The sequence below is a fragment of the Botryllus schlosseri genome, chromosome 11, assembly GCF_051294905.1.
Source record: "Botryllus schlosseri isolate E-star chromosome 11, Bs_hap1, whole genome shotgun sequence".
Lineage (NCBI taxonomy): Eukaryota > Metazoa > Chordata > Ascidiacea > Stolidobranchia > Styelidae > Botryllus > Botryllus schlosseri.
The window spans coordinates 28400708-28426896 of record NC_137246.1 but is presented as its reverse complement, the minus strand read 5'-3'; the positions used below and the strand labels follow the sequence as shown (position 1 = coordinate 28426896).

At 40.4% G+C, this 26189-nt stretch overlaps 4 protein-coding genes across 5 annotated transcripts; 3 read left to right on the top strand and 1 right to left on the bottom strand.

Moving 5' to 3' along the window:
- The first annotated feature begins 856 nt into the window (after window positions 1–856).
- On the top strand, window positions 857–8217 carry LOC145449625 (uncharacterized). Its single transcript, XM_080328019.1, has 9 exons — window positions 857–3238; window positions 3702–3773; window positions 3841–3915; window positions 3997–4056; window positions 4696–4770; window positions 4832–4957; window positions 5234–5299; window positions 7224–7441; window positions 7506–8217. Exons 1-9 carry the CDS (start codon window positions 2944–2946, stop codon window positions 7695–7697), a joined length of 1179 nt encoding a protein of 392 aa, XP_080184145.1. The 5' UTR covers window positions 857–2943; the 3' UTR covers window positions 7698–8217.
- A 5396-nt stretch (window positions 8218–13613) lies between these two features.
- LOC145449626 (NADH dehydrogenase [ubiquinone] 1 alpha subcomplex subunit 10, mitochondrial-like) lies at window positions 13614–14843 on the top strand. Its single transcript, XM_080328020.1, has one exon. The coding sequence runs from the start codon at window positions 13633–13635 to the stop codon at window positions 14773–14775; it is 1143 nt and encodes a 380-aa protein (XP_080184146.1). The 5' UTR covers window positions 13614–13632; the 3' UTR covers window positions 14776–14843.
- A 1044-nt stretch (window positions 14844–15887) lies between these two features.
- LOC145449620 (uncharacterized) lies at window positions 15888–22170 on the bottom strand. Its single transcript, XM_080328015.1, has 5 exons — window positions 22147–22170; window positions 21072–21963; window positions 18185–18440; window positions 17629–17748; window positions 15888–16923 (listed from the first exon to the last, which is right to left on the bottom strand). Exons 2-5 carry the CDS (start codon window positions 21959–21961, stop codon window positions 16717–16719), a joined length of 1473 nt encoding a protein of 490 aa, XP_080184141.1. The 5' UTR covers window positions 21962–21963; window positions 22147–22170; the 3' UTR covers window positions 15888–16716.
- On the top strand, window positions 19087–26160 carry LOC145449627 (26S proteasome non-ATPase regulatory subunit 4-like). 2 transcript variants are annotated; one of them, XM_080328022.1, is made up of 2 exons: window positions 19087–19098; window positions 24250–26160. In XM_080328022.1, the coding sequence occupies exon 2, from the start codon at window positions 24277–24279 to the stop codon at window positions 25405–25407; it is 1131 nt and encodes a 376-aa protein (XP_080184148.1). In that variant the 5' UTR covers window positions 19087–19098; window positions 24250–24276; the 3' UTR covers window positions 25408–26160. The 2 variants fall into 2 exon arrangements, with proteins under 2 accessions (XP_080184148.1, XP_080184147.1); XM_080328021.1 differs by lacking the exon at window positions 19087–19098 and adding an exon at window positions 23019–23194.
- Window positions 26161–26189: the final 29 nt, after the last annotated feature.

The following is a 26189-nucleotide window of genomic DNA, read 5'->3' as shown; positions in this document are numbered from 1 at the left end:
GATAATTGGACGACGTGGACGCGCGAGTGTCGTACTTAAGCGCTTTAAGATTCCGAGAAAAAGAATTCATGAAAATATTCGGGGCAATGGTCGCAGTGGAACTGATACATAAACTTGGCGATTTCTAGTTTTCGCTTATCTTTTATGTTTAGGACACCGAATATCTTCACCGGCGACTTGTTGTATGGACAACCAGGCGCCTTTTGGGGCCCTGTGATACGGAGTACGTTATTTTGTAGTTTTTGCAGTGGCTCGAGTGCAGTTTTACTGGCAGGCCTCCAACAGGGGATGCCATATTGTAACTGCGATCGGATTAAGGATTTAAAGAGTATCAGAAGAAACCAGGCTGGCCTTGTTTTAAACGTGTTTGTTTTAAATAGAGTTTTGTTTTAAATGCAACCCTATACTCGAAACTATAATTCCCGTTGACAACATAAGTCTCCGTTAAAAGAGGTGGAAAACTGGACAATTTCGGTACTCCGAAAAAATCATCTCTCGCTACTCAACTCGGTTCACCACAATTAATTGTTTCTCGATTCGGATTTTAGTACTCGAATCACTGTGCTTAGCCTGACTATGAGCCGATGGTCGTTCCAGTTATTTCTGATGAACGACTGTTATTGCTGTAAACGACGTATACGTTGTTCAATAACAACAAAACGCACCCGTACTCCCGAGAGGCCACGTGACAAGTTTCACTACATTTTGCGGATCTTCCGAAGCATTGAAGTCGCACAAGAAGTTCCTCTCAGCACCGCAAGGCTGCTGTGGAAACATTAGCTCGTTTTGCCTTCGGCGAATGGGAATTATGGCATATATAACACGCTAGGGCCTCTCTTGTGATGTTCAGACGGGACTTCCATTTGTTAGCTCACGCTCTTTCAAGACGCAAAAGTCAGATTTGGCCACCGATAACCGCAGACTTGCACAACCAACCAAGTTAGTCGACAAGTTAACCGAACAACTAGAAAACATGTGTCGTCGTTTGGCGTGAATCGCGATACCGGTGTTCAGTTGTGTGATGCTCTTGCAGCAGCCATTGCTCAGAGTCATCACTACGAACAGTGGTGTAGCCAGGCAACGGGTTTTAGAGGCCGGAATCCATCCCATTTCAAACTCGAAACCCGGTCCTTTTAAAATGCCGATTCTACCTCCCCTATAATTCTTGACTCATTTTCAATTTAGTAATTCGTATTATCAGTTATTAGTTAGTTGTGTTGTAGTTAGTTATTCGATTTATAATTCTCGTTCTAGTTGCTTATTTTGAAAATCCAGTAATCTGTGGTATGGATGGCGGAGGGCAGTCAGGTATCGCTCGACTGAAGATGTGAGACTCAAGTATCTGAGAATAGCGAAAGACTTCTTATGAAACCGATGTCTCGCTGATTCACATCTCCGTAGGCACAGATTCCACGCGGTCCGTTGTAGTATAGAACGATGATGCTATTCCATATTCCCGCTGTTTGGCATGTAGCAATTTTGCTTTGGTTCCAACTAATTGTAGCTTTCGTAGTGCACTAATGCAGTTGACAGTATGATCCGCGGGAGGCTCTATAAAGGCCGTATCGCTGAACGGTACAGCGCATTTTGTTCAATGAAATTTCTGTCTGTTCGATTTTCCATCCTTGCAACGAAACCAATGTCGTGGGATTTTATAACTTCGCAGTGGACATACAGTTTCGATTTGACTTGAGCGTTCGAGAAATATATGTTCATGTTTTATATTTTCATACCTTCGATACTCGAGTAGAAGTAGAAACGTATATTTCTATTGAAGTACAAGCAGAATTATGCAGCAAAGAAATATTGTATAGGCCTAGTTTTGGATGAAAAACTGAAAACTGTGAAGTTGAATTATTCTTGATTCATATCAGTCACTGGAGTACTTTGAAAAGTAGAGGTAATAATAATATTAATAATAATATTATAATAATAATTATAATATATATCATAATTAATATTATAATATATAATTTCGATTCTTCATTTTCAATCATCTCTACCTCTGCTCTGTAACCCTTGCCAATTCTTCATCTACTGCAATGCTGTAATCTGACTTTTCCATGTATTGCATAAGGAATAACAATTTGACTGTATTACTGAAATTTTAAAAATTTACTCCAATCTCGCCATTTTCCTTTGGGGGCAGGTTGCTTCCCGGATTATGTGTGTATTTACCAGTTCTACTGTGAATAAAGAATTTAATAATATAATAATTTATAGAACGCCGAATAGAACAATATATCATTATTACACTAGGGCGCCGTATACCAGAGGCAATATAAAAGTAAACGAGTACTTCTATTTACTGACTACATCCGGGTCCTACTGTTATTTCACTTCTGAATTAACAATCGATTTGGTCCTATAAATCGGCATTAATTATCGTTTTTTTATAATCCACTCGAAACATTACATGAAGTTAATTTTACAGACCCAGAGCATGCAGAGTCTCTTTGAAAATAACTTTGATATATAATTGAAAAATATATTCGTATTGAAATAATATCGACAGCAAGTATAGAAACCCGTTTTACACTCTGCTCAATATCAATGTAGCAACAGTCAGAAGCCGAATACATTGTTGCTTCTACCGTGAACCATTAAGAAGTAAGCTCATATTCCGTTGCAAGTGCTCGTCGAAATTGTTGACAAAGCGACGGAAGATTTTGATTTTATGACACTATTACAGCATTTGATTGCTACATTTGATACATTTGGTGACATTTAAAAAGTCGGGATGTACTTCAGCATTGTAGCATATTGTGGTCTGAGTCGTCGCTAGGTATCATGTTTGTACATGGGAATGTAGGGTTAGAATTAGCAATATGACGTAACGTGACGTCATGAGGTTCACGTTCGTGTACACACAGAACCCTTCAAAAGGTTCGCGTTCACACGAAGCTGAACCTTTCAGAGGTTCACACCATCCCTAAGTGAAATATGGTTGCACTGTTCGTGTTCTTGCTAATTTTGTTTGAAATGCGTTCGGGACAATCTCAAAATATGGAACTGAACTGCAAACCGCGTCACGGCTGTCACTTACCGCGCTGCGACCCTTCCCCCGTCGATCATCTCGGAGTTTTGAAGAGAAACGAATATCCGATGAGCTGCGTAGGAACTCAACTGGCAAGTGTCGCGAGAAATAGAGCCGGAACCCATGTTACGAGGCGGGAATACAGCAGTCTCATGTCTTTGTACAGGCAACAACTCACGGAAGTGAACGGTTTGAAATCAGGTTCGGTTTTTACACTACTAATTCACCGCGGATCGAGAGTTTAACATTGAAAAAGTATAGAACAATTCCCAAAGGATCCCTACACGAGCCCAATCACCTGTTCCTCTCGGGGTGCTTTCCGTAGAGATTGTAGTTTGAAGTCTCTACAACTCTCTACAGTCAGACTCGGACGAGTAGATAATTTTAGTTGTCTACTAAAATTTTCTAGTCAACTCAGCCACACACAGTAACGTAAAATCAGAGCGAACGTCTCACACAATTTTTTACTCCAAGTCTTTTGCCAATACTCGTCAAGAACAAACGCCGTTGCAGGCTCGTGTGATGTTCTTGGAACGCGTATTAAACGTCGGGGCGGGGTGTCGTAAATGTATGAATCCATATCGATTCGCTGAACAACAATTAGAAATCGGAAATCAGCAAGAGTTTGTTAAAATGGATATGGGATGATTCCATCTTTTCACAGACATCGCCGCACTACAGAAAAAAGAAGAGCGCTTGCACATCGTCACAAGACTCAACGGCCGGCGATGGAATCGTAAATATTCTGCAGCTGTGTTATTTCTTAACCCGGGGCTGTTATAGACGTATTTTCACCATTCTAGAAACTCAACTCTCGGTAAAAAATCTCATGCAAGCGATTTCGGTTCTGCAAAATGAAAACATAAACATCAAGAAAGGTAAATATACAAGACATATACAGACGCTGGCTGTTAAGCCTATTATGATTTCAATCCGATACCATATGACATGCGATTCAGAACTTGCCGATGTGAGGAGGAAGAATGTAACACGCTCGTCTGACAGAGATAAGATTGAAGGTACGGTACGTACAGATTCTTATCGTGACGAATTAGTACAGCAACAAAACTACGATAGCTGGTGCAAATGAAAGTTAATAGCATTTGTTGACTGCACACAGTGCACAGTGTACAATTGCACAATGCACATTGCACATGCACATACGGGTGATTTGTGCCTAATGACATCGATGACGAATAGGCCTACTACTTAGTCCTCACACGCGCGATTACGGCAGCAGAAAATTGCTCAGTAATCGCTTGAGATTATATTCTACGACACGAACAATGTGTATCACAATTCACCATTACAATACACAAAATAATAAATTACGATTACTTTGTAAATATTCGCTATACTGCGAATTATAGAGTTTTAACGCTCAAACAGAGAGCATTTCGTAATTAGTTGGTATATTCATTTTGACTCAAATATTTTCGGCTGACACTCGTCAAGGGTAATCGTCAGCGGCTATATAGTAGAGAATTGGAAAGAACAACGTTTATCAACGATTAGGTAACGGTTAGCCCTAACAAGTGTCAGCCTATCCCGGTTTATTTCAATATAAATATAATATTCCATTATAGGCCTATAACAGAAGTTTCATACTTATACAAGTGTCTTCAGATATTTCGTAAATATTTCATGCTCTTTTGCAGAACTTGAAAGATCTGTTGCAAATGTTCTCGCGATAGTGAAAGACCTTAAAAGGAAAAATCGTCTCCTCGAGATCGGTAATTTCCAGCCTGCAAGGTTCGCTCGGTAGATATTAAGACGATGGAATTCACTCGGCAGAAATCGAAGAGTTGAAGAAGGCCAGAAAAACGAGCCCGCAAATCGCAAGATCTCGCGTTGTTCCTACAAGATGGACGCCGACTCGCACAACAACAACAACAACAAGAAGCAGTACAACCACAACAAGTAGGCCTACAGAGTGCAATAAAGCAGTATATACTCGTCTAATTAGAACGAAATGTCGGTAATCTAATTCTAATCTACTTTGTGAAATGTTTCTAATCTCATTTCTGGTGCTCCTGAAAATGCTATAGGAAACATGCCTATACCGTGGTATACAGACATTTGCTGTTCTCGTTATGATAATGAAGTCTGATTTGATATGAACTGAACAATGAACATAATTGTTTTGTATTTGTATTTTTTTGTATTACTGTACCAGAATCTTTTTTCATTTCAAAGCTCCATCGGGGCGCCGTACGAACAGTCCGACGTCAAAGCCTCCATCGCCATCAGTTTCCTCAGCAAGTAAGAAATTGCTAACAACATATGCGAAGTATATTAAAAAGATTATAACAGAAAAGGCCACAACTACAAGCCGCAACACAACAACAAAAACGATCTCCCTCTTCACGGGTCACGCGAGCTCTGTCGGCCAATAGTCATGACCATCAACCAACACCATTCAAACTATAATCAAGGAGCAATCAATCAGACGCACTCGCTATATGCTCAGCGTCCGAGGCACACAGCATTGGAACTCACGGAAGATATAGGCTGCAGGAAACCATAGTTGGCCTAACTACGCAGTTATAAATGAACCACACAAAAAAAAAACTGGCATCAGTAATAGGCTACAACTGCAATAGTACAATACGGTACTATTGGCCGAATCCAGCAAGCATGAAATATATTAGCCTATAATGATCCACCTCTTTCATAAACGACGAAAGTTATGTTACACAAAATCCAAAACATATGCTAGAGCTAGGATTGAAGGGGAATACTTATGCAATACAAGATATTTTTACCAATGAGTCACATGGGATAGGGCACTGATTTTTTTGTCCTGCAGGGCTCAGTTGATTAAATTGAGTTTTTGTTCTTCGTATCCAAAGTAGACATCGCTAGCGTTTCTTTAAGATTTTTTGTTGACCTACACATATATTCCCGACCTCCAGCAGGTTGTAATAACTCTGTCACAATGAACGATTAGATTTCGAATCAATTCTCAGTCTGCGACCAAGCAATCGGATCCAATTTGATTAAATGGCAATTTCGCGACGTAATCCATGCCTATTGCCTAATCCTAATTGCATCATAATGAGCCTATTGGATAAGTAGCCTAAAGCATAATTATAATGACATACACAACTACTTTACTTTAGGGCTGTTAAAAATATCTTTTTTTTCCGTATTCCAGCCATTCACTGATTAAATTGTCAGGTTACCAAATTTGGTTCAATTCTAACAAGTCTAAGCTTCCGCAGAGCCAATTAAATTTTTGAATTTATTACGTAAAATTAAAAAAAAATAATTTCAAATTTTTTTGTCAACCCCATGAAATTGTCGAGTTGTCTTCAAAAAGGATACAAAACAAATTTGGCTCGATTCCAACCCGTACAAGCGGAGATATTTGAGTTTTTCGTTGATATTTCTCAGATTATCGCCAATCAAGGATAATCCGAAGATTATCAACGAAAAACTCAAATAACTCCGCTTCTATACTTGTTGGAATTGAATCAAATTTGTTTGACATCGTCTCTGAAGACAACTCAACAATTTCATGGGGTTGACAGAAAAATTTGAAACATATTTTTTTTTTAATTTTCCTGTTTAAATTAAAATTTTTAATTGGACCTGCGGAGCCCTATACTTGTTAGAATTGAACCAAATTTGGTGCGCAGCGTTTTTTAGGGTAACCTGACCAATGACCATTTAATGTCTGAATGGCTGGAATCCAGAAGAAAAAAGTATTTTTGAACAGCCCTACTGTACATATAAAGTGAGGGTCTACCGCAACTGCGGTCTGGTCTCGATATGTAGATAAATCGCAATAACGCTTTGTTTGTTTGGGGAATTCATGGTGTTTGTCGACTACTATGATTGATCATAGGTCATTTACATCAGGCCAATTTTCTTCGTTGTTATTCAGTAGCTGCCGACGTTTAGCACGGTCCACTTCTACGCTTTTTATAAGACACCACTCACACGTATGAGATGGCGAGGAGGAGCATAGATAAACCTCCAACACTTAGGTAGGAATTCCAGAGTCGACCTCGGTCGGACTCGAACCCGCAGCCCATTGGTATTGCAACTGTGGATCACTACGCTATCTCGCCACATCAGCTGCACACACAGCTTTGTATGCAGCTAGACATTTAGGTTTAGATCTGTTAGATCTGTATTGTTGGATTTCGCGCAATTTTCCGAACCATTCATGAATTGGCAGACAATTGTGAGCTGACTTTCGGAGGACATTGCTTTTTTCTGATACTCCGGAAAAGAAGGGACTTGAATTTCAAGACCGCCCAGGAAGAATGCTCGAAGCTCGGAGCGTCTTCTGCTCTCATCACGAGCGAGCAATCCTACAGAGCAGTCATGGATTTCATGAGAAGGAAGGTGACTTCCATAAAGTTGGTTTGGACGGGGATGCTGTATGATCCACTGGTTAGTGCACCTGCACAATTTCAGTTACCACCCACCCAGTATCATTGCAATCTATCCTTTGCAGTCTAAGAGAATGTTGAAGCCGAACCTTTCGTATGTCAAGTGGGCTCCTGGGGCTCCGTTTCGTCATCAGGATAGTCGGACGATCATGATACGCGTGAGCAATCCCATTTTCGGAGACGAACTACTGGGAATGATCAACATTGCCTCGGACATGTATTATGACGCGGTCCTTTGCCAAACTGGAAGTGTATGATTGAGTAGAGTATAGATCGCCAAAAATTCTATCATGACTTCACATCGTTCATTTTTCTGTTCTTCTCGTCCAATAGTATATATTTGTTGTAAAACGATCGGCGCTAATTTGACGTATACAATCTCGCCTATATCCCATGCTCGACAATGGGACTTCAAGCATGATTGAATATGGATTTGAATTGGGCGTGAGAGAAGTCATATTTTTCTTCGTCTGCATCATGTGTCATAAGGACCGCAACTGCCGTATTGCCAAATATCTGTATTATTGGGAACTCTCCTCCCCTCCAAAGAAAAAAAAAATACGCATCGTCTACACAACCAATATTTTCTCTTCCATATGTTATCCCGGAATGCCAAGCGGGAAAGCCGCGGATATCTGTTTTAGGTTCAAATATTCGGTCTCAGCGGCCGGTGATTGAAACCCATAACAGCAGTCAGTTCAGTTTATTATTAATATTTTTATCAGATAAATACACCACGAGATTGCGACACAATAAATAAATAGGAAGGTGCCGAAACGACTTATTGTCCAGAGTAGTGTCGTTTGAAATCAGACACCGCCACTATATAACAATCCAAGTCCGGGATTCGTAGACGTAAGCCGCGTGTAGGCAAATTATCGATTGTGGATCGCGTTCATTTGGCATTTTCGCATTGCTAAGAACGATGCCGTGTTGTCATAACTGGTTCATTCTGGCGGCATTCAACAATTGTCAGATGGCCAGTGGCCACACGAATTATCTTCGTATCCCCTTGATGTGTTTCTTATTCTTTCTGGCTGCCATATGCGATGATGCAGCGTGTGATTGGGAGCTGAAATTCAAGGAATTTTGATCAAAGATGTCAAGATCTGTATAGTAGCAAGTAGCCTACCAGTCGATATAGGCCCCGTGTTGATTTATTAATCAATATTTTTATCATTTCAAAACACCACAAGACTGCGATACGATGAAAAGGTAGGAAGTTGTCTAAACGACCTGAAGTAGTTTTTGAAATCAGACTCCCATCCGGGCCTAGGTGATGTAAAGGGGAGGCATGAAGCATGCACACTGAAAGAGAAGTGAAAGAATTAAGCTAATATACAAACGGACCAGTGGTCTGCTACAGGGCTGACTAGTATTTTTTCAGTAAAAATTACTTTGTAGTATATTTTAGATTTGAATGCGGATTGCGGATATGCTCGACGACTGTAGGGTAGCCGGCGAGATACTGTTCCACATAATATCGTTGGGTTATATTTTTCATCTGAACGAGTCGCACCAATGATATATATCATTGAGTCACACATTCGATAGTCACACACATACTAGTGCAGGATTTAGAGCCTAATGTCTCTGGTGATCTGTATAAAAGTATAGCTAACCAAACGCCTTTGGTGCTCGGCTATACAAACTTATCTCGATAAGCTGTTCCTTGGGTGAAGTTCTTCATAACAGATATCTTCTCAATACAATGGTTTATTCAGAACTGTTATGTTCGTGCATTTTACGTGGGTATCGTTTGTCTCTTATTTGTCTAGTATTAGTAATTACCGCCAATCATTATTTCCTCGTGTGTCGTGCTTCGTATTTATACCCTGTGTCCTGTTGTCTCGTGGTCTTTCGTTTAACTGCACTCTGGATCGTGTTGCCGGTATTAAAGTTATTCTGCTGATAATATACTGATTTGGTATTGCAACCTCGTCGTATTGAGTTATTGTTCAAACAAGATCAAGAACATAACAAGAACGTTATACAGTAGTTTGCGCATAGAGTCTCATGATCATAGTAAAGTAACCCTCAACACGTGTTACATAGACTTATATAGGAGTCTTGACTCTCGAGTAATCACGACCAGAAGTAGTTTCCTATTCGAGACATAGGGAAATATCATGGACGAGTGATCTCGGCTGGATAGCTACCACTGAGCTATACTAGCTACACTAGTCAGACCTCACCATTTACCGGACCACGACCTGACATATCGATCTCACCTTCCATCACTTACCAACTGATTTCATCGCTTGTAATTCTATATCATCAACTTCTACTTTCATTTAGTGTGCAATGTGCATACTGCATTATGCATATGCATTGTGAATGCCTCCTCTTTACATCGCCTAGGCCTAGGTGGGTGTCTGATTTCAAAGACTACTATTAGTCGTTTCGGCATCTTCCTATCTTTCAATGTATTGCAGCCTTGTGATGTTTTAAAGTGATGAAATTTTATGAATAAACGTGAACTTGAATCAGATCCGTTCGCATCGGTCACATCGGTTACGCATTTCTCCGTCGCTGCCGTCGTCTCTTCAGAGACACCGCCATTTGAGCTCCAGCAGAGGTGAAAATGACTCACTGAGTACAGTTGCAGGTCGTCTACGTTGAAAGGCTTGATCGTTTTCGGCATTTAGGGAATGAGGCCGTATGGCGTGTTGTTGAATCCAGACGATATTTGTTTCTTCCGCTCAATATCTGAATACTTCATATAGTCGCCATATTATATTTAAGTATGGAATCAGTGCGCGATAAAACGACATGCCTGTCTCGGCGGTCGTCATTTCATAAACTACTCCGTCAGCGGCGTCAGGTATGGTGTATGTCCGCAGCTACGGCAATTGAAACGTCGCCAGAATAGCCGGTTCTCATGATGACCTAGCACATTCTCACTACCTCAGTCTTTTATGCACATACATAGGTCTCATTTATCACTTGTACTTGTCAAAATATTGAATTATAGTTGCTACGAGTGAATGGGAATAACCGAATAGGTTAGATCAGGGGTGGGCAAACTTTTGTGAGCTCGCGGGCCGCATTCAACATCTGAATTCATTCGCGGGCCGCACTATATAAAATTGGGATTTTTAACCAAATATTGATATTTGATTAGTGAGGAAATGGATACCGGTATAATATATAAATATATGCTTATGCTTATTTAAAACCAACATTGCTTTGATGATATCGTACACGCGCCAGAAACAGTGGCGAGATTTCATAGGCTGGTTGACCTCAATAACCAATTTGTCAAAACTATAGAGATAAAAGTTGGTTGTCCCGATTCTTAGAGCAGGATTGAAATTTAAATATGTGAGTAGCGATCTGTTCATATATTTACTAATTCCACTTTTGGCTCAGTTGCAAGACACAAAGCTGACAGAATCATAACCATGTTAGCTTCAATCATGCTTCTACTATTTGTTGATAAAATATGGTGTCCGGTCAATACCGAGAATACTATTACCGAGACTCGGGACAATACTGAGAATGGACATTACCGAGAATGCAATATATGCAATGCAGACATGTCATGCATATGAGCAGGTCGTGTGTGTGCATCACAGCGTTGTCACATTCGGTTTCTATTCTCAGGTATAAATTTCCCGACAACGTCTGTTACAGCAAGCAACATTCTTGACATTGGCCATTCTCAGTAATGTCCATTCTCAGTAATGTCCATTCTTGGTATTGTCCTTCTCGGTAATAGCATTCTCGGTTTTAAGACACGCCCCTTCCTTATGTTGGTGAAAGATTTCGCGACCTCCTTATCTTATCGTCATATCACAAGCGCAACTAGGATGCTAGCAAACCTAACAGATAGTTGGATGGCATGGAATGTTACGACTATGGATGAGAAATTTATAAATATGAAATTCAGACTAAATACAGAGCTATAATTAGGAATTGGATGTAAATCGCGCGAATCGCAAAAAAAATTTTCAGCCGATCTCAGCTTCGCGTCCACCTTCAGATGCTTTTACGCCCCCAAGGGGGGCGAGCCCACCCTAGTTTGAGAAGCACTGCCTTAGAATTATCACTGTGAAATATACTAAGAAAAAGTGTAATCAAGTCCCTGCATTAATTCGATTTTTAGTACTCATTTTGGATAATTCCCTTTAGACCAGTGGTTCCCAACGTGGGCGATATCGGCCCCCAGGGGGCGATTTGGCGGTCTAGGGGGGCGAAAATGACGAAGGGGCCGACGGGGGGCGAAAATAGCGAAGGGGTCGATGACGCGTCAAAACGGCTGACCTTTTTTTTTTTTTTTTTTAATCAACTCCGGAAATTTAGTTAATTAGACTTCGATCCGAAAATTTGACCTTTTTTTTTAGTGAACCCGCCGGTGATTACAGTTTGTATGCCCAATTTTCGGTACACAAAATTTGGGGGGCGATGATCGGTGTTGACCTTGAAAAGGGGGCGATGAGTCGAAAAGGGTTGGGAACCACTGCTTTAGACTCTCGCGGGCCGCACATAACGGTGTTGCGATGCGGCCCACGGGCCGTAGTTTGCCCACCCCTGGGTTAGATGGAAGGGGTAATCGTCAGCAACTAGTAGAGACTTGGAAAAAAGCATTGCATATCAACAATCGCGCCTCAAAATATGACGTCATCGGCATAAAATTTCAAATAACTTGGGCATAGAGTGAGAGAGAGGGAGAGATATGGTATTCTTTTTCGCCTGCACCATGAGATGTTTTGTTGACGGAGATGCGATACGGCCTTCATAGTGAGGTCATCTAGTCCGCGCCCCCGTTTTTTTTCTTCTCCATGCTATCCGTAATTGCTGAGCGCCTAGCGGGATAGCCGCGGATACCAGTTTTGGAGTCTGTGGTCTGACCTGGCCGGGAATCGATGCAGTTCCAGAGAGTGCACTTAAGCTCCATGTACTATTTTTGGATGGTACACAAACTCCTCCTGTAGGCACAGGATTGGTATTTGGATAAAACTCGACTTGCACCCAAATGAAAGTGTGAACGGCCTCCTGCGTTCCTGCAAACGTTGTTTCGTTTTTCCCACGTAATAGCCACAATCAAATCATGGTGGCACTTGTATATTCGTAAACTACATCGCTTTGTTGAAGTGCAGGTGCAGGAAGAACGTCTTTGCATGTTGCAGGGAGCAGTTGGGTCAAGTAGGTCTTCACTGTGTAAGTGTGTCGCAACACTTACTGAGGTGAGGGGAAAATATTTGGGTTCATTTCAATATGAATACACCTTTCAATTGTATATTGAAGTTCTGTACCTGCAAGAAGCTTATCTGATCGTGTTTTACATCAACCTGCTCAACTTCATTATTAAAATCGAATAAAATGACAATAATGTTGAAATTGTGAGTTTCTGAGCGATAAAAACTTATCTAATTTGTATGGTATGTGTATCCATATCATGTTCAATTGAATAAAATGTCCGATGCTGCTGCCGGTATAATAATTGGAGTGTATCTATATTTTCTTGACTGGAAAACCTGCAGATCGATAACTAATGCAAATTATTTGTAATATTTATATCATTATTGGAAATTAAATCTAATTCTCGATGACTCTGCAAAATTCATGCAACCCTTCGAGATAGTTGCCCAGGCTCACACCCCTTGCAGACTTGAACAATTAGATAATTCATTTATGAAATTTAATTCAAATCTAAATTTTGAAATCTTTTTATTTCTTTGCTCTAATTTGAATATAATTTGTGAGATATTTCTATGCTTTTTATTTTAATTCAAATCAAATTTCTGGTTTTCATGAAAAAGCTGCATGAGAACTGTATAGTCCGAAATGACCCAGTCTTGGTGTGCAGACAATTTCCACATCTTGGTTGAGAATCGACTCTTTTTGGTATTAACTGAACTATATTCAATTTCCGAGTTTTTACGAATTCAGTAATTCTTATCAAATTTGGAAAAACTGTTTACCTATAATACTAATCGAATTTGGAAAAAGTGTGTAGCTACCACTCTAATTATTGTTTTATTTGAAAAAAAACTGCAGCAGTTGTAATTCTAGTCTAATTTGAAAAAAAAACTATAGACATAATACTAATTCTAGTCTAATTTGAAATTTCTAGTTGTGGAACTCTGCCCCCTCGGTAAATCCGGTAGCATAGATTTACCCAATTGACCGACGCTGTCATGTGTAGATGTATGCATTTCTCTTTCCAGAACATAGGCAATAGGCGCCATGTACTCCAACACTATAAGACGTGTTGCGACACAATTACTGCAAGGATACAGTCATGGACCGCACGTGTTTGCAATGGCATCGTTCCACACGACTGCTGCTAAAAATGATGCGTTAGGCGATTGGCTGCAGAATCTCAGATTCCGTTTTTACCACGACCCTAGACATCATCTGGATAACGATAAATGGGCGAAAGTATTCGCCGTCGAAGGCAATATGAAGAGTGGGAAAGGCGAATTCGCTCAAGAATTTGCGGAAAGGCTAGATTTGAGGTATTTTCCGTCTTGCGACTACACTTATATTTTGACGGCTAAGGAAAGGCACTTCAATACGGAGGAAATCGATTTCTTGATGGATGAAAATAATATTTTTAAGAAATCGCACGCGATATCGATGGACGAAGTCTACACGAATCCCGAAGACTGGGCCCAAATGGCACGTTACCAACAAGCGATAACGCGCGCAAAGTTCCATCAGTACGCCGACGCATTGGCTCATCTAATCAGAACCGGTCAAGGAGTCGTGATCGAAAAAAGCTTTTACAGCCTCCCCATATTCGAGCACGCTTTCAAAAAAATGAAGTGGCAAAAACGCGAAGTCATGAGATATCTCCGCGATTACCGCCTTTTTATGCAGCAAAACTTTCTGCCGCCGCAAGTAGTCGTTTATCTGGATGTACCGGCGGAAACATGCTATAAAGAGCTACAAAAAAGTGGAACTACCGCCGAAAAACGAATTTCTCTCGAATATTTGAAAGCGATGGAGGACGGATATTCTAAATATCTAGTGGAAGCCGAAAGATTTGGGTCAAGAGTAATCAGTTTAGATTGGACCGATGACCGCGACGTTGAGGAGGTAGTCATGGATATGAACGAAATGGAAAATCTGCAAGTACCGCATTGCCGATGGGATCGCAGTAACACAGACTTGAAAGAAATGATGTGCGATTTCGAAGATAGTTTCATGCTGCATAAAATGTCTGTGTTATCGTGCCCGATACAGGAGATGATGTCGCCACAGTGGATGTACTTTGCGTACCCCCTGTACAGCCAGTCGAGGCCGTGGTACAAAGTCGGGTACACCAACGACAAGTGGGCGTGGTTGAGAGAGCCGAGCTACAAGAGTAGTGGTTACATTATGTAAATATATATGACAGAATTCGGTTTTTGTGATGATTTGTCAAAATAGAATTTGACTTTTGTGAACTTGAATGCTGACTGCTGTGTTTGTCAGAGCTCAGCTGATGCTTTTAGGTACTAGGGCAAAACAGTATCTAAGTGATTCCATTATGACATTACAAGAGTATGGATGATGTGGAAGCTGAAACATGTAGCCTACCTTTTATGCGACCACACAGAAGGCCAGTTCTACACTACGTAAGATAATTTGATAGTTTACGACATACCTATTTCATTGCACTCCGTCACAATGCAGTGAGTTAATCATAACTTCGCAGCTATATATCATTTTCGATGGTTTGATACGATTAATTGAGGCTTCCACGTTAGGAAAAATGCTTGGAAAGTATAATTTATGTTGATAATGTAAATCTCGATAGAAAAGAGCATATAATATCAGTACTCAAAAAAAATCATCTTTCACTACTCACCTCAAATCATGATAATTAATGCTCGATTCGGATTCGAGTACATTTGAAATATTCTTAAAGTTCTTGTGACAAGCAATTTGGAAAAATTGTGTGCAAAATAGGCTACTATGTAGTTGATACTTATCGATTGAACAGGATAGCGGCCTACTGCGAAACTTGGTGTATATGAGCGACTGAGACTCTAATGTAGCTTCGCACAAATCATACAATACAGATTAGGTTCATATAACCACATATACACAATACACATAAAAATGTTATGTAAATGGAAGTTTGCCAATGTCATAATGATTTGTAAGTTAAAATCAATCTAACCGACTTTCATCAACCTAAAGATCCACCTAGATTTCAAAGAATTTGATTGACCACAGATGTGTCGTTGACTTCAGTAGCCATCGAACTGCATGCATCAGTAAAATGGTTACGGTAGCTACTATTGCATAGAAGCTATGGACTCCAAGTTTCAAATACACTTTGTTCCATAAAGGCTAATATGAAGTCCCTGCTTCATTTATAACGACTCATCAGGCCTGCTGACAATGAATTGATCGCCCCTGGCTCATACTTTTAATTTTTTCACAAACGTCTCAACAGACACCTGATCAACTTCTACCACCAAGCCTGGATACCACACAAAAACGATCACTCACATATATATGGCTTGTATTCGTCAGTGAAGTGGTATCATGGCTATTCAGGAAGAGTTATGCAATGCAAACACAGTTTGATATCAATTGCAAATGTGATTACTACAAAAATGGACGAGTTGTAATTCAAGGCAATCGAATATTCGAACCTGTATAAAAGTGGTTCCTACTACATATCGTCAACAGCAAAGTAGATTATCGAGCAAGCACAGTGACACGGCGTACCGCAAATATGGCTGACACTAAAACAACTTATCTTTTGTGCAGGAGTAACAAATAACCGGGATGGCAAGTGTGTTGGGGCCGGGCTGCTTTGATTCAATGTTGAGCATTGTGCTCAGAGTTGTGTCATGTTTTTTATAGTATCACTAAATACGGAAGGAAGAATGGCTATGTTGAAATATGTACCCTTGCTGTAATCACAAGTAGAGTATTGTCTGTCACATTCAATCAGATATATTTCATGTATGTTTAGCATAACTATTGCATAATGTATTGTGACAACGCTAATGCAGTTATCATTAACAATGTTGTCTTTTGAATACCATGATATGGCCAATCGGATCTCACAGTGAGAAGAAAATATTGACGATATAATTGTTGTTGGTATAAAAATTATGAGTCGCACAGAATGCGTTAATTCAGTACTCGTAAAATTATACCCGGCCCTAGTAATGACTAAAGTGAGAAATCGGGAATATGGCGAGCATCATAAATGCATCAAAGATCTGGAACTAGTGAAATGAATACTGTTTGTGGTGTAACATAATGTGCAAATATATATGGCTACTTATTGGTGAAAATCATATAAACATTGAAACTTAATAATCAAGCAGTAACATCCCAGCCATTGTGGCAACCTGGAATGTGTTGACCCAATGTGCCGATGGGTATGGATGATCTCTGTAGGGAATTTGGGTCCACTTCATCCTTGTTTATCCTTTTCGGGGTATAGTAAGCGTTGTGCGTCGTCGAAAAGAAGTGTTGACTGCCGAGCGGCTCCGAGATGTGGGTTCTCAGGAGATTTTCCAAGGCCTATGTCAAATATTAGATGAAAGTAATCACATTACAAGTTTTCTAAACAGAAATGGCTAATATCATCAAGGCAAGGTTGTAATGACTCGAGTCGTGATGCGACTTGTTTGCTTCAATATGAAAAAGGACTCGACTCGACTTGAGTCATTTTGTGTATTGACTCGACTTGTACCCGACTCACATATGAGTCAATACAAATAGGTATAGAAACTGTCTTTTATCTGGCTGAATAAACCTGTTAATGATAAAAGTAGTAATCGTTGGTTAGTAACGCCGTAAATTCACACTCAAGTGCAAGTAGAAATAGCGATTTCCAAGCAGGTAAATAAGTGAATATTCTGGGCCTAGTTTTAGCTAAAAACACTGAAAAGTTATGTAGAAGTAGAAGTATTTAAAAATCATAAACAGTTGAGGAAGTAGTACAAGTTGGCAAAATCTACTTGAGTACTTGGACAAAGTAGAGGTATTTCTTTACTGACCATCTCTGTTTAAGAGTGTGATAATTGAGTATATTATGAATGTGAGGGATCTATTTCACCCTAGCAGCAGAGTTGAAAATGAGTTGAATGACTTGGACTCGATTCTCAACACTACGACTCGGACTTGGACTTGATGGTAAATGACTTGACTTGAGTCAAAACTGTAAAAGTAATATTGACTTGTGACTCGGTTACAGCCCTGGGCCTCAAAAGGAAATCAACTTACCACCGGATCAGGGTACACTCTCTTGCTTTTAGGATCTCTGAACTCACTCTGCGTCGTTGGTTCCAGAGTCTGCTTGCCGTAATAATCTAGAGGCACCACACTCGGGTAGTATGTCTGAGCCTGGAAAAAAGTGGATCACAGTCATGGATTTTCAACTGGTTGGGATTCCAAACCAGACCTGGACAGTGGACAACTAGATTGTATAATTATAGTAATTCGAGCGAAATGCCGGTAATCTAATTCTAATCTAATTTGTCAAATATTTTTCATTTTAATTATAATCTGAGTTCTGATTTCCTGAAAATGATACAATAGTACTGTATCATGCGAAATGACCCAAGCTTGGTGTACAGATATTTGCTATTATTGTGCTTAGGTGCCGTTGCCTAGGTCTAGGTCCGACTGGGTGTCTGATTTCAAACACTACTCCAAGTCGTTTCGACTTTTCATTGTACTGCAGTCTTGTGGTGTTTTTTGAATTGATGAAAATTCTTGATAAACTGAACTGAGATCTGGAAAAGTTTAAAATTTTCTAGTTCTCCGAATCCACACATACCTTGATTCGAGGAGCCTTGACACTCTGGTACGCCGAGCAGTTTGTAGTATCATAATACCATCCCGAAAGAACTGGTTCTCCCAGCAAGACGTTACTTTTCGTTCTCAGCTTTGAACCGTCGACATGGACCGTGTCAGATCGCTTGGGCGGGTGCTCGCTGCGAGACGTGGTCAGGTTGACCCTTTGTACGGCTCTTAATTCGTCGCTATCACCCTCCGGAATGTCGCTGGCGTTGCGGTCACGAGATCTACGCATCCTGCAAGAGCCCACATAGAAGTGGTCAGTAAAAAGTAGGCTACTTTTAGTACTTTCAATTCTCTACTATTTGCTGACCATTACCCTCGACGAGTGTCAGCCAAAAATATACTGGTATATGGTCAGTAACAAAAGTACTTCAAGTACATTTTGTCTACTTGCACTACTTCCTCAAGTGGTTATGATTTTATACTACTTCTACTTGACAGTTTTTTAGGCCAAACTAATCCTAGAATACTTACATACTAGTAAATCACTACTTCTACTTGATAGCGTTACATATAGTTCTACTCTACATGAGTACCGCCAAAGACTACTTTGAACACCTCTGTATTTGTTTATGAATATATTGCACACTCAAATAGGTTTTGCAAACTTGTGGTTATGTTTTAGACCAGGCGCGTAGCCAGAGGGGGGGTTTCGGGGGTCGGAACCCCCCACTTTTGAAACGCGAAACCCCTTCCATTTACGCGAAACCCCTCTCGATGCATTTCAATATTTCGTCGGTCGGTAGCACTAGCTAATTTGTAGCACGCTCTTGCGCAATGATATGACCGATACATATGATGGCCTTTTTCTCGCGTCTTCTCTCGTGTGCACAGTAGACGAGAGAGGGCTTTTTTTTCACGAGCGTGCAAGGGAGACAAGGTTGTTATATCGTATAATGTAGTCACAGTCACAGTGTAGCTACAAGTCGTCGCGTCGCTTTTCCGAACGCGCGTAATCAGTGTTAATAATATCGGATGTATTGCAGTATTCACCTCACTGGCGACGCGTAATTCATAATTGTCGCGTGGTCCGCGATCTCATCAAATCTAGAACTCTATTAGGTCTATGCTTCAACAATTGGATGCTTAACTCACGCATTCACCGATACATCGCAACGCAACTTTGATCTACAATTTGACGGCTTAATATCAACAAAGAACAAAGAAATAGCAACAGGTTATCTGAAGAACACTGTATTCAAACGGCATTCTTCAATCTACGCCAAAATCCTTTAACACAGCCAGGCCAGGCTTGCGCGCGGCCAATTGGCCGGGCCTATTGCAGATGCGGTTCTTCAAGCCAGTAGAACTAGGCTTGTTAGAGACGTCATAAATCAGGCTAGGAACGATTGCACCCAGCACGGCAAAAACTAACGAGAATCGATCTCGCTGAGATGATTGCGAAATTAAGTCATCGATTGGCGCGCGCTCGGCAATCGTTGCTAGCCTGATTTATCACGTCTCTAACAAGCCTAGTTCTACTGGCTTGAAGAACCGCATATGCAATAGGCCCGGTGCGAACTATACCATCGCCTGCACAATCGCATCTGCTTTGCCTGTCCCGCACCATATCATCGTTGGCTTACACAACAATCGCATCCGCAATATGCCTGATACGAAAGATATCATCGCTAGCCTAACGATCGCGTCTCAAGCCTAGCATGCTTTGGCTCCTATCTCTCGATGGATTGTATGCGGATTTGCGATTGTGATTAAATAATGACATCGCTAAACTGAATGACATGGAATGTCCGCAATCGACCTCAAACATGTACGTGCGACGGTGCGTACGTACAATCGTACATACTTGATTGATTTTCGCTAATACTTGAACATAACCATCGGAAGATGTGTGTCAATGCTTGAGTTATAAAAGATGAGAAAGGTTTGAAATTGAACCACCTGAAATCGGTGCCATTATCGAACAGATTCCATAACAACTCGGACATTTTGACTTGTGCAAATCGTCGCCGAGGTTACGTAATATGCGTTGATATGCGCGTAATACGCGTTGAGAAAGCTCGCGTATTCAATTGTTCGCGAGAGATCAGGGACTAGCTAATTAACAGCACTTCCGGACACGTTGGCAAGCTTATCATACGCGTAAGTTCGTCAACGCGAGGCGATTGTATAATCGTCATTTACGCATTACTTTACCCTAATGAATTGATGCTATAAAAATCTAAACCCCGCCCTCTTCATTTCAAACCCCTCCCATATTTTTCGGCTGGCTACGCGCCTGTTTTAGACTACTAACATTTCACACTTATGGTTATGAGAAACTTTTGGGAGATGCTTCCATCACTTTTAAGAATGATTTTGTGTTAGAACTGTGTGAAATAGCCCCTGTGTCACGCAAAATAGATATAAGTCTTTTACGTTATTTTTTAATCATATTTTGACGATTTTACCTACAGTGTTGCTATTCATTTTGTGTCAGTTGTGAAAATAAAATTTTGAAAACAGTGCCACCTCTTTTCAATGAGCAACTGCTACAAATATGCGAGCAATTTTTAATTTTAAAACTACTTTCTCGAGTAATTTTCAGCACTTTCATCTTGTACTTTCGCTTGAAATAGTTTTGACATGTCTTTGAAATTGCTGCTTCTAATTCTAATTGAAGCGAAATTGACAGCATTGCTTCCATTGCTATTCGAGAAATTGCTACTCTCACTTCGAACTGAGTTGAATTTACGACATTACTACTATTTATACTTGAATACAATTGCAGACTACTTCTACTTCTAACTGAAATGAATTTTCGGCATTCATGCTAACTATACTCGAGCATAAATGCTGACTGCTTTCAAGCGTCTAATCTCTAATTGAAACTTAGTTGACTAGTCAGAAATGATGAAGCCAACCTCTGGTCCGAATATGCAAGAGGTTTGAACGCTTCTCTGGCGACACTTTCAAATCTTTGGACCGATTCCTGTCCATCCCGTTGAGTGAAGTTGGTCTTGAACAATTTCTGATACGATTTGTCGCTGTCTTGCGGAGAATAGTCCGATGTTTGCGGAGTAAACGCTTTCCTCATGGTTGTAGACAATTCCATTACTTTCTGTTTATCCCCTTCTGGGATCGTGGACCAATAATGCTTTGGGAATGAGGCAGCACGCTGATTCGTAATTCCTTGAAATGTATTATTATGGGTGGTGCAGAATCTCCTGAGAGTGTCACCTTTAATGGTAGGCACACCTCCCCAATGCTGAGGTTTTGCTCTGTCTGTTTTTAGTTTTCTGGTGTCATGACCCATGAAGCCAGTATGATAGACGCTCATCGGCACATCTGCCTTTTCTTTGTCGCCTTGAGGAAATGAACTACCGGCCCAACGAGCAGATAGTTGTGAGTTCTGTATTGGCCTGGAAACGTGGTTGGGTTTATAGAAAAAATCGTGGGTCGTGTTGAAGCCGTCAATTCGACGATCAGAGTTGGGCTTGAAGTTTGTTTTGTACAAAGCCGAATATTTATCTTGGTTTTGGGAGTTAGGAATCCGAGATTTTTCACGGTAAGCTTCCCTCGTTTCAGAAAGGACTCTATCGATTTTCCCGTCATCTCCGTGCATAAACCTCGCCGGCAGCGGGGGTAAAGCGGCCTCTGGTCTTAATTTTCCTGTGGGAGGCTTGAAATCCGAATCGAAAGTGCTGTCCCAGCAACCTTGAATGTAGCGTGCGTCATTTCCGATCTTGACGTGCGACGAAGACAGAAATTCTTGTCCCGTTAATTGGGCGGGGATGAGATTAACAGCCTGCATACCTGGAAAATTTATTGTTCTGTTAATTGCAAAGTGGCACAATATGGTAAAGTAGACATAATATATCACAGTGCGATACGATTGTGGCCTGGAAATAGCATAGAGTACTTCAGTCTGGTCGCCAGTTATAAGATTATACTAAAATTCGCATGAATAGGGGTCTACTCTACACTGCCTTAGTGCACCTGAAAACTGCTAAATACGCCTTGGCGTGAGATAGAAATGCAGACCTGCAAATCTGATTGATTGATTGACCTGCGTGCAGACAAGTTTACATGTTTGCAGTGAACCGCGCCGGTCGTTATGGTAACCTGTCTTGTGGAAGAGAGAGAGAGAGAGAAAGAAAGAGAGAGTTCATATATATTTCGTCAACCATGAAAATACACGATATAATAATCATGCAAGTGAATTTTCCTCGCTACACTGAAGTAATATGGTATTCCAGGGAGCCCCAATATGACTGGAGTATTTTCTTAGGCAGGAATATATAACGAGCAAAGAAGCGATATAAAAGCAAATAAAACTAACACTAAACGGAAGGAAACAGCTTTTATTGTTTATTGTGTGATCTTCGGTAATGATCCGGTCATGACTGAAATTAGTTCTAATGTCTCATAAATTGAACATGATTAGAAATTTCATGTCCAAGGAAATCCCGCGAAGATTTTTCAACAATGCATATTGTTCATCTCTGAATGCTCTGCGCTCCAGATTGCCGGACCACAATCCGTTTCGCCTGTCGACACCTGTTATTTTCATTGCTTGTCCTTTTTGGTTATCTTACCATAGCAATTTACATCGTAGCTATGATCTTACGTTACTTTTTATTCTTGGCCCTACAATCCAGGCTAAGGTGGGTTTCTGATTGAAAGACTCTCCAAGTTATTTCGACTCCATCCTATCTTTTCATGTATTACAATTACTTGAACTGTGGCGAAGAAAATAATGAAAAATGAATGGATGCAGCAACGTCAACAACAACTTGAATTTCGCTGCGTCAGTACTCAAATATGATGCATCATTGTGTTGTTCGATCAAGCTTGTCCAGTCGCAGAAGTGTCAGAAGACGTTTGCGGTTTGCGTGTTAGAATCTTGAAGCCTGAAGGTATTGTGAATTGTGAGTTACCTTACACCATTTATTATCGTTTTCATCAGTTCAAATCAAAGTCACCACTACAATTGCAATACATTGAAAAGGTAGGAAGTCAATCGAACACCCACATCAGCCTTCAGGTAAGAGAGAAGGATAATTGATTAAAAGTGACCTCTCAGCCATAGAGTGGAATTGATGGCAACGTCACCCGTAACTTACCGTTTAATTACTTGATTATTCTATGCAAGAAACGTTTCTGTCACGGGCAACTTGCCGAAAACAACCACTGTTTTCAGCCTGGTGTATGAGAAGATATTATTGTCATGCTGATTCCGAAAATATTAATTATACACATTTTCATCAGGTCACTGAAAAAATTGCCTTAGTTCGATATCAGCATACAATTTTTTTTATCCATAATATTTCCAAGATAATTCTGGTACATTAAAAAGAAACAATTCGAAAAGACTTTGTGGATTTAATAGTTAACATGCCATAAACATGTTGAAATTACTGGTAGGTTTTCTCATGATTTTCTGGTATTTTTTAAAATGGCATGTACACCACTTTTTGAAGTGTTGCCCGTGGCTGCAGATCACACTATTCAACAATGCTTCCATTTCGGCTATCCTTTCTTTTAATTGTGTCCCAATATCTTGTATTTTGAATTGATAAAATTTATAATAAAATGATGATGATGTGAAGTGGGGATCCCGAGTCGACTAAAAATACATAGAGCATCTGTTTGACTCGATTATTCAAATTTTTAGGGCAGTGATGTCATATTTGGACTTGGTGATATGATTAATATTGATAGGGATAAGTTCTTTCCAATTTTGAAAAGCCTAAAGTGAATAAATTGCGAATATGAATGTGTTGTTCGCTGCAGTATTAAAATTCTGTACTACGAGGAACTTATATATTTCTCTACCAGTCCCTGACGAGTGTCAGTCGAAAATATTTGAGTTTATTTCAATCAAATATAATATTCAATAAATCAATGGTATATTGACGTTATTTACCTTCAAGAGTTTCTTCATATGTAAAGTTCTATCCAATTCTCTACCATAGTCGCTGGCGATTACCCCTGACGAGTGTCAGCTGCGATTATTTGGATATATCTCGATATGAATATAATATTCAATTGTATATTGAAGTTCTGTACCCTCTGTTCAACTTGTGATCTATATTGCAGGTGGTGATATTTTTAAACCTATAAAAAATGGTGTTGGAAAGCACCGTGATATGCATTGACAACAGCGAGTTCATGCGCAACGGGGATTATCTCCCGACCAGAATTCAAGCGCAGCAAGATGCTGCTAATCTCGTCTGCCGCACCAGACTCAGATCAAACCCGGAAAACAATGTAGCCCTATTATCTCTCGCCGATACGCAAGTTCACGTCACGCTGACTACGGATTCCGGCAAGCTCTTGTCAAAACTGCATTTGATACAACCGCAAGGAAAGATACGATTTCTCAACGGGATTCGTATCGCGCATTTAGCTTTGAAACATCGTCAAAGCAAAAATCATCGCATGAGAATCGTGGCTTTTGTAGGCAGTCCGATTGAAGAGGATGAGAAGGAAATCGTCAAAGTGGCTAAAAAGTTAAAAAAAGAGAAAGTCAACGTGGAAGTGGTTAGTTTCGGGGAAGAAGAGCTAAACAGCCCCAAACTTAACCCATTCATTGAGACTTTAAACGGAAAAGATGGTTCTGGATCAAATATAGTCACGATACCGCCAGGCTCTATGCTATCAGACGCTCTCATGAGCTCCCCCATTATCGCAGGAGAAGGTGGTGCGCCCAGTGCGGGAGGAGGTGAATTTGATCTTGGATTTGACCCAGCTGCTGACCCCGAACTCGCGCTCGCTTTGAGAGTGTCGTTGGAAGAACAACGCCACCGTCAAGAAGAGGAAGCTCGGGCTTCTGGCGAGGTGCAGGAGACGCAATCAGCCCCAGCTACTGCTATGGCAACAGGGGGTGGCGAAGATGATATGTTACGTGCCGCGCTCGCAATGTCGATGGGGCAAGAAGTACCGTCCACGGCGCCTCCTGGGGGAAGACATGTAGACGTTAGTGCTATGTCCGAGGAGGAACAAATAGCGTACGCGATGAGGATGTCAATGCAAGAAGAATCAGGGATGGAAACGGACCAGAAAACATCTGAATCTGCGTTGGATGATGAAATGGATTTAGATGAAGGAGACGTGATATCGGACCCCGCCTTTCTGCAGAGCGTTCTTCAAAACCTTCCTGGCGTTGATTCCTCAAGCGAAGCCATCCAACAGGCCATGGATCAGCTAGCGCAAAATCGTCAGGACAACGATAAGAACGAAGATGACAAGGAATAAATGAATCATAACTTTATCAGCTCGAAACTTTTTGATGTTTTTGTGAATACTCGAATCATTTGGCCGAAATCGACACCTCCACCAAATTAATCGATTATCATAAAAGTGTTTTTTTCTGGCGCATGGGTTCCCAACCTTTTTTACACCGTTGCCCCCTTTGATATTTTTTTTTAATGAATGAGCCAGTATTTTTTTCGACCTTTGGAAATAAGTTGAATGCATTGTTTTAATTGAAAAAATTGGACGGTACAGTTACAGTGAAGAAGATTTAGAAGTAATGAACCAAGAAAAAAGTTAATTTTCGAATTTTTTCATAGCTTCCGGAAAAAAGCCCCCAGGTTGGGAACCCCTACTCTAGTGTGTGAGATATGTTTCGTGACTTAGAATGCACAAATGTTCTTCGACGTTTTGTCGAATTTGTTGAATACGGTATCTTGTGTCACGAAATACGAATATGGACTGAAATGCTGATTTTTTGTTTGTTTTTGGGATATATTTAATAAAATTTCCTGAACGTTGCTGGACCTACTCACACAAAATTGTCATGACATAGACAACAATAATATAACTTCATCCGCTCGTAACCTTTTCTTGGTAGCCCTCCTCATAAAAGTATGGTTTGCTCTTGTGGTTTTTCGTGACTCAAACTTCATGAATTTTTTCTGCTTTACTTGAAATCTGGGCAATCTGTCGAATACAGTTTTTTTGTCGCAAAATTTGGCAAAAAGTCTGAAAATGCTGATTTTTGTTTAGTTTGACATCTTGCTAAGTAAAATTTACAG

What these genes read in the sequence shown, in the direction of transcription:
- LOC145449626 (XM_080328020.1), top strand. Translation starts at nt 13,633, where the DNA reads ATGTACTCCAACACTATAAGACGTGTTGCGACACAATTACTGCAAGGA.
- LOC145449627 (XM_080328022.1), top strand. Translation starts at nt 24,277, where the DNA reads ATGGTGTTGGAAAGCACCGTGATATGCATTGACAACAGCGAGTTCATG.
- LOC145449625 (XM_080328019.1), top strand. Translation starts at nt 2,944, where the DNA reads ATGGTTGCACTGTTCGTGTTCTTGCTAATTTTGTTTGAAATGCGTTCG. An exon ending in AAATCGTCTCCTCGAGATCG is followed by an intron (nt 4,771 to 4,831) that starts GTAATTTCCAGC and finishes TTCACTCGGCAG; the next exon opens with AAATCGAAGAGTTGAAGAAG. An exon ending in GCCATCAGTTTCCTCAGCAA is followed by an intron (nt 5,300 to 7,223) that starts GTAAGAAATTGC and finishes ATGAATTGGCAG; the next exon opens with ACAATTGTGAGCTGACTTTC.
- LOC145449620 (XM_080328015.1), bottom strand. Translation starts at nt 21,961, where the DNA reads ATGCAGGCTGTTAATCTCATCCCCGCCCAATTAACGGGACAAGAATTT. An exon ending in CTTGCATATTCGGACCAGAG is followed by an intron (nt 18,441 to 21,071) that starts GTTGGCTTCATC and finishes GGGCTCTTGCAG; the next exon opens with GATGCGTAGATCTCGTGACC. An exon ending in TCAAGGCTCCTCGAATCAAG is followed by an intron (nt 17,749 to 18,184) that starts GTATGTGTGGAT and finishes ACTTTTTTCCAG; the next exon opens with GCTCAGACATACTACCCGAG.